The sequence below is a fragment of the Plecotus auritus genome (genome assembly GCF_963455305.1).
Source record: "Plecotus auritus genome assembly, chromosome: 2".
NCBI lineage: Eukaryota > Metazoa > Chordata > Mammalia > Chiroptera > Vespertilionidae > Plecotus > Plecotus auritus.
This window is the reverse complement of record NC_137771.1, coordinates 47,454,884-47,470,766: the sequence shown is the minus strand read 5'-3', so window position 1 is coordinate 47,470,766 and position 15,883 is coordinate 47,454,884. Positions and strand designations below refer to the sequence as shown.

Genomic DNA, 15,883 nt, shown 5'->3' with positions numbered 1-15,883 from the left:
TTCCGACTCTGCCTGTGCTCAGTGCTTTTGCACGTGGAAGTAGGCGGGAGATAAGGCACACGGCAGAGAGCGAGTTCTCTGGTGTCTTTTCTCGGGAGGAGACTAATTCTATCTGGTCAGGGCTCCACTCTTATAACCTCGTTTAATTACTTGCATAGAGTCCCCATCTCCAAATATAGCCACACTGGGGGGTTAGGGCTTTAACTATGAATTTGGGGAAACACAAACATTTAGTTCATAACAGGACCCTTCATGAAATGGCTGATTCCAAGGCTGAAGCATGAAGTACCAAATAAGTGACTTTTATTTTTAAGGTTTAAAAAAGTTTTTTTTAGAGAGAGAAGGAGGGAGAGGGAAAGGCAGAGGGGAGAGAAAGAGAGAAGCATCCATGTGAGAGTGAAACATAGATCGGTTGCCGCCTGCACGCCCCTCCCGGGGATGTGCCCTGACCAGGAACTGAACCAGCAACCTGTCAGTGCACAGGATGACATCCAACGAGCACACTGGCCAGAGCTGAGCTACATCTTGTGTCAAAAACAAGTCTAAGCAGAGGATCCAGGAGCCCTGAAGAAGCTCCCACTGACCAAACGGAAAGCAATTCAGGCATCAAAGTACTTAGTTGTAGGGAGCGGTTATAGGGTTAAGCCTCGGACTGACCTGATGGCAAAGCCGCAAACAAGTCCCAGCTTAGAGGGCACAGCCCTCCTAGCATAGTTAAGCTTGATCTTGTGACTGCTCCCTAGATCTTTCCTGGGTAGCTAATGGGCTGTGGGAGGTGCAGCAAGTGCTGCCACAACAAGTGAAACTTACAAGAACATTGTAAATTACCTTGTTTACCTCTGACTATAAAATAAAGCATCAGCTTGCAGTCTGGATCTGTTCTGTGGTCTCAGTCACGCACAGATCCACCTAGACCCAGCTTATTCTCTTTGTCTGTCTTTTCTTCATCCTTCGCTGGCCCTCCCCCAGGCTCGCCGAACCCTTGGCTGTGCTGGCGCGGCACAATAGTAATGGAGTATAATCCATAGAACAACATGGGAAACCATGAGCCTTGTTTTGATATAAATTAGTAAGTGAATACATTGAACACTTGAAAGGGAATAAGATATTTACATGGAGATGGAGAGTATTATGTTAAGTGAAATAAGCCAGGCAGAGAAAGATAAATATCACATGATCTCACTCATTTGTGCAATATAATGAACGGCATAGATTGATGAACAAGAATAGAACCAGAGACTGAGAAACGTTGATCAGAACCTCAAACCTCAGGGAAGGAGGGGGTTGGTGGGAGTAAGGGGGGGAGATCAACCAAGGGACTTGTGTGCATTCATATGAGCCTAATCAATGGACACAGACAATAGGTGGGTGCGGCATGAGTGGGGGGTGGGGGGTAATGGGGGAAGAAGGACACATCTGTATAAAAATAATAAAATAAAAAAATAATAAAAAATAAAAAAAATTTTAAAAAAAGATATTTACATTGCCTGGCAGGAACTACTTTAATAAAAGTCCATCAAAATTATCAAAGTTAACTTTATCAACAATGAGACAAATCTAAATCATGCATCCCTGTGATAATCCAGACAAGAACCTACCTCAAATCTAATCATGAAGAAACATCAGACAAACCCAAACTAAAGGACATTCTACGAAGTAAGTTGCCTGTAATCTTCAAAAGGGTCAAGGTCATAAAAGTCAAGGAAAGACTAAGGAGTTATTCCACACTGAAGATGACAACAAAGTGCAATACATGATTCTGAACTGGTTCTGGAACGTTCACTATGAAAGATATTAACGTGACAACTGGCAAAACTTAAACACAATCTGAGGTTTTTTTAAAAAAAAAAAAAAAATATATATATATATATATATATATATATATATATATATATATATATATTGCTTTATTGATTTTAGAGAGGAAGGGAGGAGAGAGAGATAGAAACATCAATGATGACAGAGAATCATCGATCAGCTGCCTCCTGCACACCCCCCACCGGGGATCGAGCCCACAACCCAGGCACGTGCCCTTGGCCGGAATCGAACCTAGGACCCTTCAGTCTGACGCTCTATCCACTGAGCCAAGCCAGCTAGGGCCAATCTGAGGATTTGACTGAAGTATTTTGACTTTGATGGTAGTAATGTAGGTTATATTGGAGAATGTCCAAATTTGCAGGAAATATACAATAAATACTTAGGGTGGTTGACCATGAAGTGGGTGCCCACTCTCAAACAGTCCAGAAAAAAATGTCTTGGTACTGTACAGTTCTGCACCACATAATGACATTTCAGTCAATGATGGACTGCATACGCAATGGCGGTCCCATCTATCTATACTAATAAAAGGGTAATATGCTAATTAGACCAGACTTCTTCCGAACAACCCTCCAGACGTCCAGACAGTGGTGGGGCTGAGGCAGAGGCGGTCAGGGGTGATCAGGCTGGCAGGGGAGAGCAGTTAGGACAATAAGGCCGACAGGAGAGAGCAGTTAGGGCAATCAGGCCAACAGGAGAGAGCAGTGGCGGGATCAGGCCTAAACCGGCAGTCGGACATCCCCAGAGTGGTCCTGGATTGGAAAGGGTGCAGGCCGGGCTGAGGGACCCCACCTCCCATGCACGAATTTCATGCACCAGGCCTCTAGGCCTATATAATAAGGAGGGAATATGCTAACTGACCATCACACCCTCACAAAGATGGGAGCACTCACAGCCAATAAGGAGGGAATATGCTAATTGACTGCCATGCCCTCAAAGATGGCGGCACCCACAACCACAAGATGGCGGCACCCAGTTCCCTCAGCCCCGCCAGGGTGGCAGGCAGGCCTGGCCACTCTGCGAGCCTGCCTCCAGAGTCCCCCATTCCCCTCAGCCCCCAGCTGCCCAGGGCCAGCCCGAGGCGCAGGCAAGCCTCGGATGGTAGCTGCCCAGCTGACACCCAAGGTGCAGGCAAGCCCAAGGCTCAGGTAACCAGGGCCAACCGAGACTTGAGCTGCCAGCAGTGGCAGCAGCAGAGGTGTGATGGGGGCATCACCTTCCCCTGATCACTGGGTCGCCTCCCACCCCTGAGAGCTCCCGGACTGTGAGAGGCCGGGCTGAGGGACCCCCTGCTTCCAGTGCATGAATTTTCATGCACCGGGCCTCTAGTATATATATATATAAAAGGCTAATATGCAGTGTCCCCACAGGAGTTCGACCAGGAGTTCTATTGCTAGCTATGACATGCGCTGACCACCAGGGGGCAGCATGGAACAAAGGAAGGCCCCAGCCGGTGGCCGGAAGGCCCCTATTGGCCCCGATTGCCGGCCAGGCCTAGGGACCCTATCCGTGCATGAATTTTGTGCACCAGGCCTCTAGTAAGATTATAATAGAGCTAAAACATTCCTATCACCTAATGATGCTGTACCTATCCTAACATCACAGTGCTATTCATTACTCCTGTGTTGGTGGTGATGCTGGTGCAAAGAAACGCACTGCAACACCAGTCATGTAAAAGTACTGCACATATAACTGTGTACAGTACGTAGTACTTGGTGATAATAAATGACTGTTACTGGTTTATGTATTTACTAGAGGCCCAGTGCACGAATTCGTGCACAGGTGGGTCCCTCAGCCTGGCCGGTGATCGGGGCCTATTGGGGGGGGAAAAGGGGCTGCCTGGCAGGGCGGAGGAGCTGCAGGAGGTTGGCTGGCTGCCCCCCCCCCCCCATCGGGGCCATCAGGGGGAGGGGTCGCAGGAGGTAGGCCTGCCGGGGGGGGGGGGGGGCTGTGGGACATTGGCAACTGCCACCCCCACAATTGGGGCTGATTGGGGGTAGGGGCCGGCCAGGGGGAGGGGCAGTGAAAGGTTGGCTGTGGGAGTGCAATGACCATCAGGGGGCAGCTCCAGCATTGAGCGTCTGCCCTCTGGTGGTCAGTGCACACCATAGCAACGGGTGGAGCGGTCATTCCAGTTGTTTGGTTGTAATGGTCGCTTAGGCTTTTATATATATAGATATAGATTGCACACTATGCTTTTTGTCATTATTTTAGAGACTACTCTTTCTACCTATAGAAAAGTTTTCGGTAAAAGCGTATGCCATGTTACACCTGCAGGAGCCTCATACACCTTGTTTATCATGCTCTTGATTGCATCATTTCTATTGTGCTTAATGTAATCTTGTGTTGTTTTGTACAGGAACACACTATACAGGTTTGTAGCCTCGGAGTAGTAGGATATACCATCTAGTCTACATGTGTAGTTGGCTATACCAGTGGTCAGCAAACTCATTAGTCAACAGAGCAGCAAACCACGGCTCGCGAGCCGCATGTGGCTCGTGAGCCACAGTTTGCCGACCACTGGGCATACCATCTAGGTTTGTGAAAGTGCATTCCACGATGTTCCACAATGACCAAATCGCCTAATGACCCATTTCTCAGAATGGATCCTCATCGTTAAGTGGTGCATGGCTGTACTTAAGAACTTTTCTGTAAGCTTATTAGATTATTTCAAAATGTAAAACTTCCCAGATTCACATGTTCTTCTTGTTTACTGCCATTACTTCAACTCTAGATCAGTTGGCAAAATACTCACAAGGGACAGAGTTAGAGAATTGGAGGCTAATGTGGAATCAGAAACAGTGAAATTTGCAGGTGATGAAAGATCCAAAGTCCAGGAAGTAAAGGCAAGCTGGGAACTAAGAGCAGATAATCACGGCAGTGGGTGAGGACAGATAGAAAAACTGAGTAGCTGGGGCCAGGTGGAGTGGAGCTGGGTGGGAGGGGGTGTCAGGAAGAGAGCCAACAACTATGCTGGCAAATACAGGTTTAAACAAATTCAATGAATTCTAAATGCTATTTTGGCATTCAGGTGGTAACAAACATTTAACAGAAAGCTTCAAACACAAAGAAAATGTCCAAGCACAGGGAAGGGGGAAATAAATTCACAAATCTAAAGATAATGATAGTAAATAAGCACAAAATTAAGCACCAAATGCCTAGAAAACAAGTTAAGGGACTCAATGAGTTAGGGACTCACAAATCTAGCAAGAGAGAGAAACTCTTTTTTCTTAGCAACAGGTACTTATTGTGAAGAACGCTGAGCAACACAATGAATAATAGTCTTGACATGTTGTAACAAGAAACATTCTTTGTATCAATCTTTGACTTCTAACAAATGTTAAGGAGGAAATAGTAAACATGGTTCCTTGTAAAGCTCTTCCGAAAAACTTTCTCGGGCATCTGTCTTGTTCCAGGCACAGTACCTAATGTCAGCTGCGTGTACTGGTGACCAGAGAACAAAGAACTTTTACGTCGAAGGTGACCTTTTAAGAAAGAAAATTAAGGAGCCTGATTTATGTTCTCACCTAGGTGGAGGATCAGCCCACCGATGCCTAAAACTGCCCACAGCAGTTTTCCTCCCAAGCAGCAGCTCTGCATCTGCTCACGTGGTCAGTACACAGGGACAAAGCCCACAGTGGCCGGGAATGCACTTCCCCACCTGATCTACAATCCCAGTGAGACCCGGGGGGAGTTATAAGAGGCCCATAATCCCTCGGAATGACATGGGAAATGTTGTATGCCTATGAACATTAGCATTTTTTTTTTTTTTTGGAGAGAGGGTTTATAGCTTTCAATTTACAAGCCATAAACATTTGACTGAATAATTGTAAGTGAATGGAGTAACTCACTGCCAAAAAAGAACAGTCTTCCAATGCAAAATTTGTTCATTTTACCAACCAATCCTGAGAGCTTGCCATGTGTCAGACAAGATTAACGGAAGTACAGCATTTCAGAACAAAAAGGTGAGCATCTTCTTCGGTTTTAAGTTTCCCTTGGAACAATGTGTCAGGTTCCAGGTTTCATACGAGTGGTATTACAGTGTGTGCGGAGGGGAATGGCATTGTAGGGTGAGTATATGAGCTCTGAAATCAAACAGACATTATTTCTTCTCTGCTCTACCACTAATCAGCTAAATGACCTTGGACAAATAGCCTGACATTAATTTTGCATTTCTGTGTCTCTATCAATAAGACAGCCTTGAAATGAAGATTAAATGTAATATAAACAAAATACAACATACAGTGCCTGGCACCAGTAGGCACCCAGTAAACAAAGGTTGTTATTTTTATTGTAGCTAGCCAGAGGAAAAGAAATTTGTTCCACTGAGGGGTTACTGGGAGATCTCAACTAGACAACCGTGATCAATTTGGGTGCCACATTTTAAGGGATACACTAACAAAGTGATTGTGATGTGTGTTCAGAGAAAAATTCAGGGTGGGGAAAAAGTAGATTTACAGCTGTTCGTATGGAAAAAAATATAGTAATTAATAAAAAACGAACTCTGGCCAAAACCGGTTTGGCTCAGTGGAAGAGCGTCAGCCTGCGGACTGAAAGGTCCCAGGTTCGATTCCGGTCAAGGGCATGTAACTTGGTTGCGGGCACATCCCCAGTAGGAGGTGTGCAAGAGGCAGCTGATCGATGTTTCTCTCTCATCGATGTTTCTGACTATCTATCACTCTTCCTTCCTCTCTGTAAAAAATCAATAAAATATTTAAAAAAAAAAACAAAAAAAAACGAACTCTGCATTTCATGTACTCACAACTATAAACCTACTTTTGCCCACCCCAGTTAACAGGTTGGTGAGAAACTTAGACTCAAGTCCTAAAAACGATTGGTTTGAAGGAACTGAAGTTATAAGTAAAAAAAAGAAACTACCATACACCCTCTATATTACTGGAGGGGAGAAATTGAATCAAGAAATCAAAATTTCAGGGAAATAAGTTTTACATATTCAATATAAATAAGAAATTTATAAGATAGCTGTCTGAAGCCGAAACCGGTTTGGCTCAGTGGAAAGAGCGTCGGCCTGCGGACTGAAGGGTCCCGGGTTCGATTCCGGTCAAGGGCATGTACCTTGGTTGCGGGCACATCTCCAGTGGGAGGTGTGCAGGAGGCAGCTGATCGATGTTTCTCTCTCATCGATGTTTCTAGCTCTCTATCCCTCTCCCTTTCTCTCTGTAAAATATCAATAAAATATATTTAAAAAAAAAAAAAAAGATAGCTGTCTGAAGATGGAGTAGGATACCTTACAAAACAAATTGATTTGAAACTAAAGGCGTTAAAAATTCACATGTGCTAGAATTCACGTGTTAAGGACTCTGTAAATTGGATTCATATATTAAGCAAAAGGATTAGATGAAATGTCTTCTAATCACTTCCAACACTGGTATTTATTTTTAAATTAAAATTATATATTATTTGGGATACTATTGGTTGGTAGAAACAAGACCCAACTTGAAATAAACGAACCAATAAAGGGAATTTAGTGGCTTGCCTAATTAAGAAATCTGGAGGTAGGGCAACCTTCAGATATAGTTTGATCAAGGCTCCACCTCCGCTTCCCTACTTTTCCTCCCCCAACCCCCAGGTCAGTCCTCCGTTGGAGGTCTACTCTGTCCTCAGACTGTCAGCTGCAACCAGGGCATTACTTGTCTGCACTAATTTCCAGTGGGAAGAAAGAGAATCACTTCCCCTAACAGCCAAACCGAAGTGCTGGCTTCTCTGTGATACCAGGCTGAAACAATCAGTATGGCCAAAGGACTACCATGTATTCACTGACTCAGTTCTCAGCTATTGCCCGTCTTTTTACCAGTTCCAATGGCAGAAGGAAAAAAATCTTGTTTGTTCCTTTAAGTCAACCCCTACAGATGGGGAGAGAAATCAAACCCACACAAATCATTTAGTTGCTAAGGACAGAGGGGTGTGTCCTCAAAGGAAAATCTGGGTGCTGTTAAGAAAAACAAGAGAAGAATGGAGATCGGATAGGCAACAGTTATCAGTCTCAGCAAGATACAGATGGCACACTCAAAAACTAATTGAAGAGAATTTTTTAAAGAGACTATTTACAAAGGCTTAAAGAAATCCTATTACTAGCAACAGTCCCCTACAAAGCCCTAGGCCTAAGGAGGCAAGGGGAATGATTACAACAAGCCAGGGGGCTTGGCTGCACAGAAAGCACCACTGGAAAGAAACCATGAGTGCCCTCTGAAAGTAGAAACAGCCAAGTCACAGTCACCTGCGGGGAGAGAGCTGGGTGAATAAATACTCTCCTCTCTCTCTCCTCCGCCCTCCCATCTCCCACCAGGGGCTCTGGCCAAATGCAAACCAGAAACCACAGGATGAGAAAAGCCTTTTTAGTGCAATCCCCAGTACAAGTTAGCCTCCCAGGACACAGAAGAGGTGAGAAGGGTAAAGACAGATCTGGAGGAACAAATGGAAGACATTCAGCACAGTAACCAAGGAGGATTCACTTCAGATAATCATGAGGCAAAATATATAGTCCAGACAAGTGTTCAAGATGGTCTCATCTTCCCACTTCTCATTTAGTACCTTTCTCAGGGACCCAGGCCCCTCAGAGTAAGGCAACTGCCTCTTTAAGGCAATTGAAATACAAACAGAGCCAGGGTCCCTGGTAAGCAATTTTACAATCCTTAAACTTAGATACTTCTGTTTTCTTTATTTACATTTCTTCATTTGCCTGCTTCAGCTGGGCTAAGTACTGCTAAGCAAGAAAGCTTTTGCCCACAGAAAAGAAATAAGCCTGGAAGCCCACAAGGGCCACCAGCTACAAGGTGAGCAAGATCAGAATGGAGAGACAAGACGCAGGGGGTTAGTGAGAGGGACCCCTTTTGCAGAGCAGCCTTCCATCCAAGTTGATCTCACTGAATGCTCTCCTGATCTTCTGAATCTTGCTTATTAAAAAAAGCAATTCCCTTAAATACAGCTCCTTCTTGAGCCTCTGACATAAGACGCAGGTGCGCCCATCAGTGATTTGAAGCTGGGCGAGTCTCCACTCGGGTGTAAAGCCGATTAGATGTCACTGCACTATGTAGAGTAATCTTACACTTCAGAAGCATCATAACTTAAGTAGATGTTAAAATGCTAGCAGGCAAAACTAAACGCCACCTACCTGTTCTTTATATGGGAAAACGTGTAGCAAGTCTAAAAACAATTAGGAAGCATTAGGAAATGGTCTATAAATCACCTGAGACTTCTTCGGACCGCTCGTTAACACCTAGCGTGGAGATGCTAACCTCAAAGTGCTCCTCTTCTGGAATGTCTTCAGAGCCCAGAACAAGCCGGGCTGAACCCTGAGGCATTTCTGCCAAGACTGAAAGCTTACAGAGCCCGCCGTGTCCCAGAAAGCTACAAGTACAGTCTGCTAGCAGCTTTCAGTGTCCCTGTCACATCGGAAAGAGGATCACAAAATACACAGAAAAGAAGTAGAGCCCATATTCAACTCTGATTAACTACATTCGAAAAGAAAATATAATACATAACTTTTCAGTAGTATAAACTACACTAAGAAAAGTAACTTTTGGAAGTAAGCAAAATAGCATTCTCAATGAGAGAATAATTTCAAAGTGTGAAAACATCCAAGTATTGTCAGAAGTGGTGAGTAATAACCCTCCTTTAAAGAGAGGCAATAATTACTGAACACAATGTTAGACAAAACAAGTATATATTTTTTTAAAAAAATTTTAATTGACTTTAGAGAGTGAGAGGAAGGGAGAGGGAGAGAAAGATAGAAACATTAATGAGAGAGACATTGACTGGCCTGCAACTCGGGCATGTGCTCTGACTGGGGATCGAACCAGGGGCCTCTTGGTTCATGGGTTGACGCTCAACCACTGAGCAACACTGGCTGGGCAAGGCATATTTTTAAATCCCTTCCCCATCCTCCCCCCGCCCCTTAAAGAACATAAAGCATGTGAGAAAATTCTATTGTGTTTTTTTTTTACCCATAGAAAAGAAAAATGGGAATAAGCAGCTTTTAAAAAGACAATCAACCAGTTTCCTACATTTGGTGGTTTGTTTTTCTAAAAGGTGCTTGGTTGATAAAGACTACGCTTTCAAATTGTGTTGAAACTGATCATCAAGCTTCTCAATTAATTACCATAATAGAGTGCTTTGAAATGAAAGTTAATAATACACACAGTGAGACAACAGAATGCTGCTTCTATTACTGATCTTGGCTGTTAGCCCTAAGCACTTCACATTTTTTTCTAATTGCACAATAAAATCCCTTTTAGATTTTAAAATAAACACAATAAAAGCAAAACACATGTACACACACGCAGCATGTAAGAAAAGTGAGTGAACTCAAGTGATACAGGACATAATACCACTGTTTTCTCCATTTTGAAACCCCAGTAACAATGCTATTTTTGAAGGCTAACCATAAAAAATAAACAATTTAGAGAAATGCAATAAAACCCACATATTAAGGTAACCCAAATTCTAAATTCAGAGTTGCAAAAGACGACTCACGCACGTACACAATGGCTGTTCTGAGTAAGAATCAGTAATCACAACATTGTTATTCATTATCATTAGAATAATGATAAACATTATTCACAATAAACTAATCACTATAATTACACTCCAAAACACTAGCATTCAAAGACAATACCAACAATATCCAAATCACAGTGGTATGAAGGACTTGGGGGTCTAGGCATCTTGATAAAACTACAGTAGAATCCAATGCATGACTAATAAGAAACGAGACTATAATATGGGCAAGAGCCAAATCACAAAATGCCTACAATCTTAGATTTCTATCCTATCATGTCATGCCTTTCAAACTGAGTCCTGAGTACTTCATGGTAATACAGGGATATAAACAACCATAGGATAAATATGGTGCATCTTCCATAAGTCTCAAGTTTATGGGGGGAAAAAAATTGGAGGGGAGTTAAACAAGTTTAAGTCACTGTTTTTATATTAAGTCCCATTTTACTAGAGCAGTGGTCGGCAAACTCATTAGTCAACAGAGCCAAATATCAACAGTACAACGACTGAAATTTCTTTTGAGAGCCGAAAACCGACTTCTGCGCATGGGCCACGAAGTTTCAATCCCACTGTACGTGCGCGCCCACACGTGGTATTTTGTGGAAGAGTCACACTCAAGGGGCCAAAGAGCAGCATGTGGCTCGCGAGCCGCAGTTTGCCGACCACTGTACTAGAGCATAAAATTATGTGTTGTTTTTTCAGACAAAATATGAATCTTAAAGCAATTTCATTCTTGCAGAAAGCTTTAAGATCCAGATTCACTATTCCTTACAACTTAAGCAAAAGAGACAAATTGATGGAACAATTTGAGAAGAAGTTTGAGAAGCGGTGCCAAGAATGTGAAGTCAAAGGATTTTTTGTTTGTGTTTTAAAGCAGGAGTGTGACATCAGATGTGTGCTTGGAGAAGCTCTCTGGCAGCTGTAAGCAGGATGGGCTAAAACCAAAGAGACAGACCATTAATGAGGGTAGCTGACAAACAGAACATCTGTAACAGTCTGTTTAAGAGATGAAAAGGACATGAACCAAAGTTAAGAACACAGAGGGCTAGGAGGATTCAAGCAGAGGAAGCTGACCAGATTCCTAACTGACTGCCCCTAATCAATGAGACAGCTTTTAAGAACTTACTAGATAAAGGTGTTCATTTTCTTTTTTTAGAGCTAGTATTTCTGTAAGTTTCTGATATATGTATCTTTAAAGGCTCCCACTTAAAAATACTACTTTCAGTGTGCCTTTTAATCACAGGAAGTGTAAAGTTGTGAGATGCTACTGTAAATCTGTCATACCAAAAATTAAACAAAATTTGAGTAAGGTTTATAAAAACTACATTTAATAAAGGCAATACCCATATTTTAAAAAAGTTAAATTATCCTATACTAATCAGTTACCACTGTAGCTTTTCTGCAGCTTTACTACACAGTAAGAGAACTAGAAATGGCTTTGATCCTTTGTGATATTCTAGAATAAATGAGTGAATAAACATAGATTCTTCTAGAGAAGAACATGAAATTGATTATTTAAAATATTTGATTACTTAATAACTAAACAAAAAGTAATAGCTTGCCCTAACTGGTTTGGCTCAGTGGATAGAGCGTCGGCCTGCAGACTGAAGGGTCCCAGGTTCGATTCTGGTCAAGGGCATGGGCATGTACCTTGGTTGCAGGCACATCCCCAGTGGGAAGTATGCAGGAGGCAGCTGATCGATGTTTCTAACTCTCTATCCCTCTCCCTTCCTCTCTGTGAAAAAATCAATAAAATATGTGTGTGTGTTTTTTAAGTAATAGCTTTTTAAAAAAACATTATTAGTTCATAAGAAGTAAATATATAGTTTATCCAGGTGATACTGGCTAAAAGGCACCAAATAAAATTATACTTAAATTTTCATTAGTAAATTGACAGTAAAATGCAGCCACTAAAAAAAAAGAGACATTAGAATTAAGGTAAAAGATAAAATACCAAAATTCTTGCAGAATATATTCAGAAAAAGATGAAATAAATATTAATTTTATTGGTCCAACAAAAAAATAGCAATTCTCAATCTAAAGAATCTAAAGAAAAGACTATTTTCATTCCTTTTAGAAACTAGAATATTTTGGTCTATCTACTTATTTAATACAGATCACTGACAGCTGTAATATATGATTTTGATCAGAAAAATTGGAAAGGTACAAGTACAAAAGATGATGAAAAAATAAACATTTCTCAAAAATACTGTTTGTAATCAAACATTGCTCTGTTTAGCTTTTAAAACTACATATCAGAAATATTAAAATAATTACAGAAAAAAAAATGCTAGGACAAGTCCAGACAAGCCTCTAAGTCTTAACATTTTTATTTTTATTTTTTTTGCTTTTAGATGAAACTTCAGCTTTCAAAAAAAATAAAACAGCCCAAAAAAACAAAAACAACAACAAAAACATGGCATAAGAATTTAACTTAACGTAAAAATTTAAGATACTGCCATAGCTGGTTTGACTCAGTGGATAGAACATCAGCCTGCGGACTGAAAGGTCCCGGGTTTGATTCTGGTTAAGGGCACATGCCGGTTTGCGGGCTCCATCCCCGTTTGCGGGCTCCATCCCCAGTGTGAGGTGTGCAGGAGGCAGCCAATCAATTATTCTCTCTCATCACTGATGCTTCTGTTTCTCTTTCCTTCTCCCTTCCTCTCTCTGGAATCAATAAAAAATATATATTAAAAAAATTTAAGATACTTTAGTTGGCAGTGAAAGATTCATCGAGTCTAGATGAATTCTAGATATACAGATCTTATACCAATTTCATTCCATAGTTTATGCTTGCTACCTTAGAGAAAATCCTAAGAGTTAGGCTAAACATACATTCATAATAGAGAAGGGATATCTCAAAAATACTAATCAGTGTAATTCTTATAAAACATCTCTCCATCACAGACACCAGGTAATTAAAATTGTTCCTTTTATTAGACCCTTTGATCTATTTTTTCATGTCTCTTTCGAAGAGAAATGAAAAAGATACCAACAACAAAGCAAGATTAGATAGAACTGTCTAAAATTTGGGGTCTAAATATTTTCAGAATGCAAGGACGTGTGATAAAAAGACATGACATTCTACAAAGGAAATCAAGATACTTCTCCATCTCTCTTCTCCTAGTTTATCTACACACACAGCTGCTATTTCTTCGATTTGCTTTTTTAAAAATGCCATCTGCCTCTTCCATGCCTCCCTCTTTCTGAACTCTCTCCTCTATTTGCATGGGGAGGGGAAAGTTGCCTCTATGAAGTCAGTCCATTACAGGTGTCCTTAAAGGTCGCATCACAAAACATTACCTGTCTAATAGGAAGTGGACAATGACAGAATATTTGAAGGGATGAGAGACAAGGCTGACAAACTTTTTTTTTTTACCTTGCTTTTTGAAACAAAATGACCCTTCATGCATGTGGGTTACAAGGTTATATGCTCACATTTATTGTGAGTGGCTATGTAAGGTCTAATCACATAGTGATGAGGCACTAATCTTATTATTTCATGGATCGTGGAAGAACTGCCCTGCAATTATCAACAGCCAGCCCATTTGCAATTCCATGCGTCCAGGTACAGGTGGAACTACACAAAATCTGCAACTACCAGGACAGCCCACCCTCCCCACCCACACAAAATATATAAATTCAAGTTATATGTGAAATAGACAACTAAGAAACCCTAAAGAATCAAAGATATGATCTCTCTCTCCCTCTCTGGTAAAACAAAATACATAGGAATACTTAAGCACAGGAAAAGAGAGCTAACAGCGGCTATCTGTAAATGTCAGAAATATGAGTGGTTTCAACTTCCCCACTTTTTGCTTCCCTGTATTTTCTTGCTTTCCTACAATGAGTATAATCTTGGCAAACAAGAATGGGGGTAGTTAAATAAACGCAGAGCTTCAAATCTTAAAGCAACAGTTAATCTGGATCAAAGACAGAAAGTAGCCTATCTTTAAGCTTCCTCCGAGTCCCGGAGAGAAAAATCCTCCAGTACTTGGCATGCAGAAGACGGATTCGCAAGGCTCCCCAATATGATGATATCCCTCTCCATTCCTTGGCCTTCAACTGAAGGGACAGAGTTGGTCTAATACAAACTTGGTCAAGTGCTTCTGCAACAAGAAAGCTCACTCCCAGCTCTCTCACGCGCCCTCCCCCCATGGCACACCCAAGTTCCAAGGACCCCAGGCGGGATCTCCGCCCCTCTCAAGGTGCTCCCCAAGACTTGGCACCCCCAAACTGAGCTCCATAGCTTACCTCCACTCTCCTTCAACTACTAGTTCCCCTCTCCCTTCCCCCCAGACACACCCAAGGGGCCAAAGGGGAAGGAGAAAGCCAACCTGACTTGCAGGCAGATGCCCCCGATTCCCGTGACCTTGGAAAAGCCGCATCGCCTCTCGGAGCCTCAGTTTCCAAATCTGCCACCCTCGCAGGGTGGCCTCAGGCTCAGAAACCCGGGGGTGGGGTGCAAACTCGACGGACCGTTCTCATAACTCTACACCGACCCCCTCCTCCCCTGACCTCTCCAAGGCGCCAGGCACCAACCTGGACCCCCCGGGGGGAGGGGGGGAGGGCAGCTTCTCTCTGGAGCCCTCTCCCGCGGCCCCCCGGGACGCGTAGCCTCCCTGTCCCATCCCCGTACCTGGCAGTTGCTGTCCTGGGGCAGGTTTTTAACCAGGATTTTCCTGCGGTTACTCAGCTCCCGGCGCATCCGCTGCAGCCGCGCGGCGACCTCCTCCGGGTGCAGCGCGGGGGGCGCGGGGCCGCGGGCGTCCTCGCACGTCTCGGCGGAGCGACCCGGCCCGCACGGCCCCGACTCAGCCGCGCCACCCAGGCCCGCGCCCCCCTCGCCAGCGCCGCCTCCCGCCGTCGCCATCTTCCCGGCGCCCCGCGGCAGCGGGCTCCTCGGGAGGCTGGAGGCGAAGCGGACAGAGAAAGCGGGAGGAGGCCCGCGCGGGGGCGAGGCGGGCAGAGGCCGCAGAGTGGGCCCCGGCGGGGAGGGGGCGGGGAGGCGGAGCCGCGGCCAGCAGCCGGCGGGCGGGGAGGGAAACCTGAGCGCCGAGGAGGAGCCGAGAACCACCTCGCGGAACCTCCCCCTCGGGCCCGGGCCCCGCGCACGGGTGCGCCCGCCCCTCTCGCCCGCCCACCCACGGACCCGGGCGCCGCCACTGGGACACCTGTGCGGGCTCAGGCGGGCTGCGAGCCCCCCTTCCCTGAAGGGCCTCCGTGAACTGCCAGGTTGGGACTCCGGGGCTGCGCCCCCGCGCCGGCAGCTCCCGGGGGAACTGGGATTCCAGGCGCTGGCCCCCGCGCGGCCTCCCCACGGGACCGCGCTGGCCCCGGGCTCCCCTCGGAGCTCCCGCGCCGGGGCTGCCCCGGGGCTGCAGAGCGAATTTTCCCCCAAACCCGGGGAGGCGCCCTGCGGCCTCCGGACCGTAACCCTTCTGCTTTGCAGAGTTGGAGAAAAAGTCTTCGTTTAGTTCACATTGAAAAATAAAATTTGAGATTTCCTAGGGAGCACAAGGAGAGATTCCGGAGGAAGTTTTATATT

At 44.3% G+C, this 15,883-nt stretch overlaps 1 protein-coding gene across 6 annotated transcripts in view; it reads right to left on the bottom strand.

The window, feature by feature from the left end:
* Positions 1-15,345, bottom strand: part of RAVER2 (ribonucleoprotein, PTB binding 2) — a 105,614-nt gene extending 90,269 nt beyond the window's left edge. For 4 of the 6 annotated variants that reach the window (XM_080656380.1, XM_080656379.1, XM_080656381.1 and 1 more), the window contains exon 1: positions 14,975-15,318. In XM_080656380.1, the coding sequence (XP_080512506.1) occupies positions 14,975-15,208 (234 nt within the window). In that variant the 5' untranslated portion in view covers positions 15,209-15,318. Of the gene's footprint in view, positions 1-9,025; positions 9,085-14,974 lie in introns of those variants that run through there. The other 2 variants (XM_080656384.1, XM_080656383.1) reach the window with 2 other exon arrangements.
* Positions 15,346-15,883: the final 538 nt, after the last annotated feature.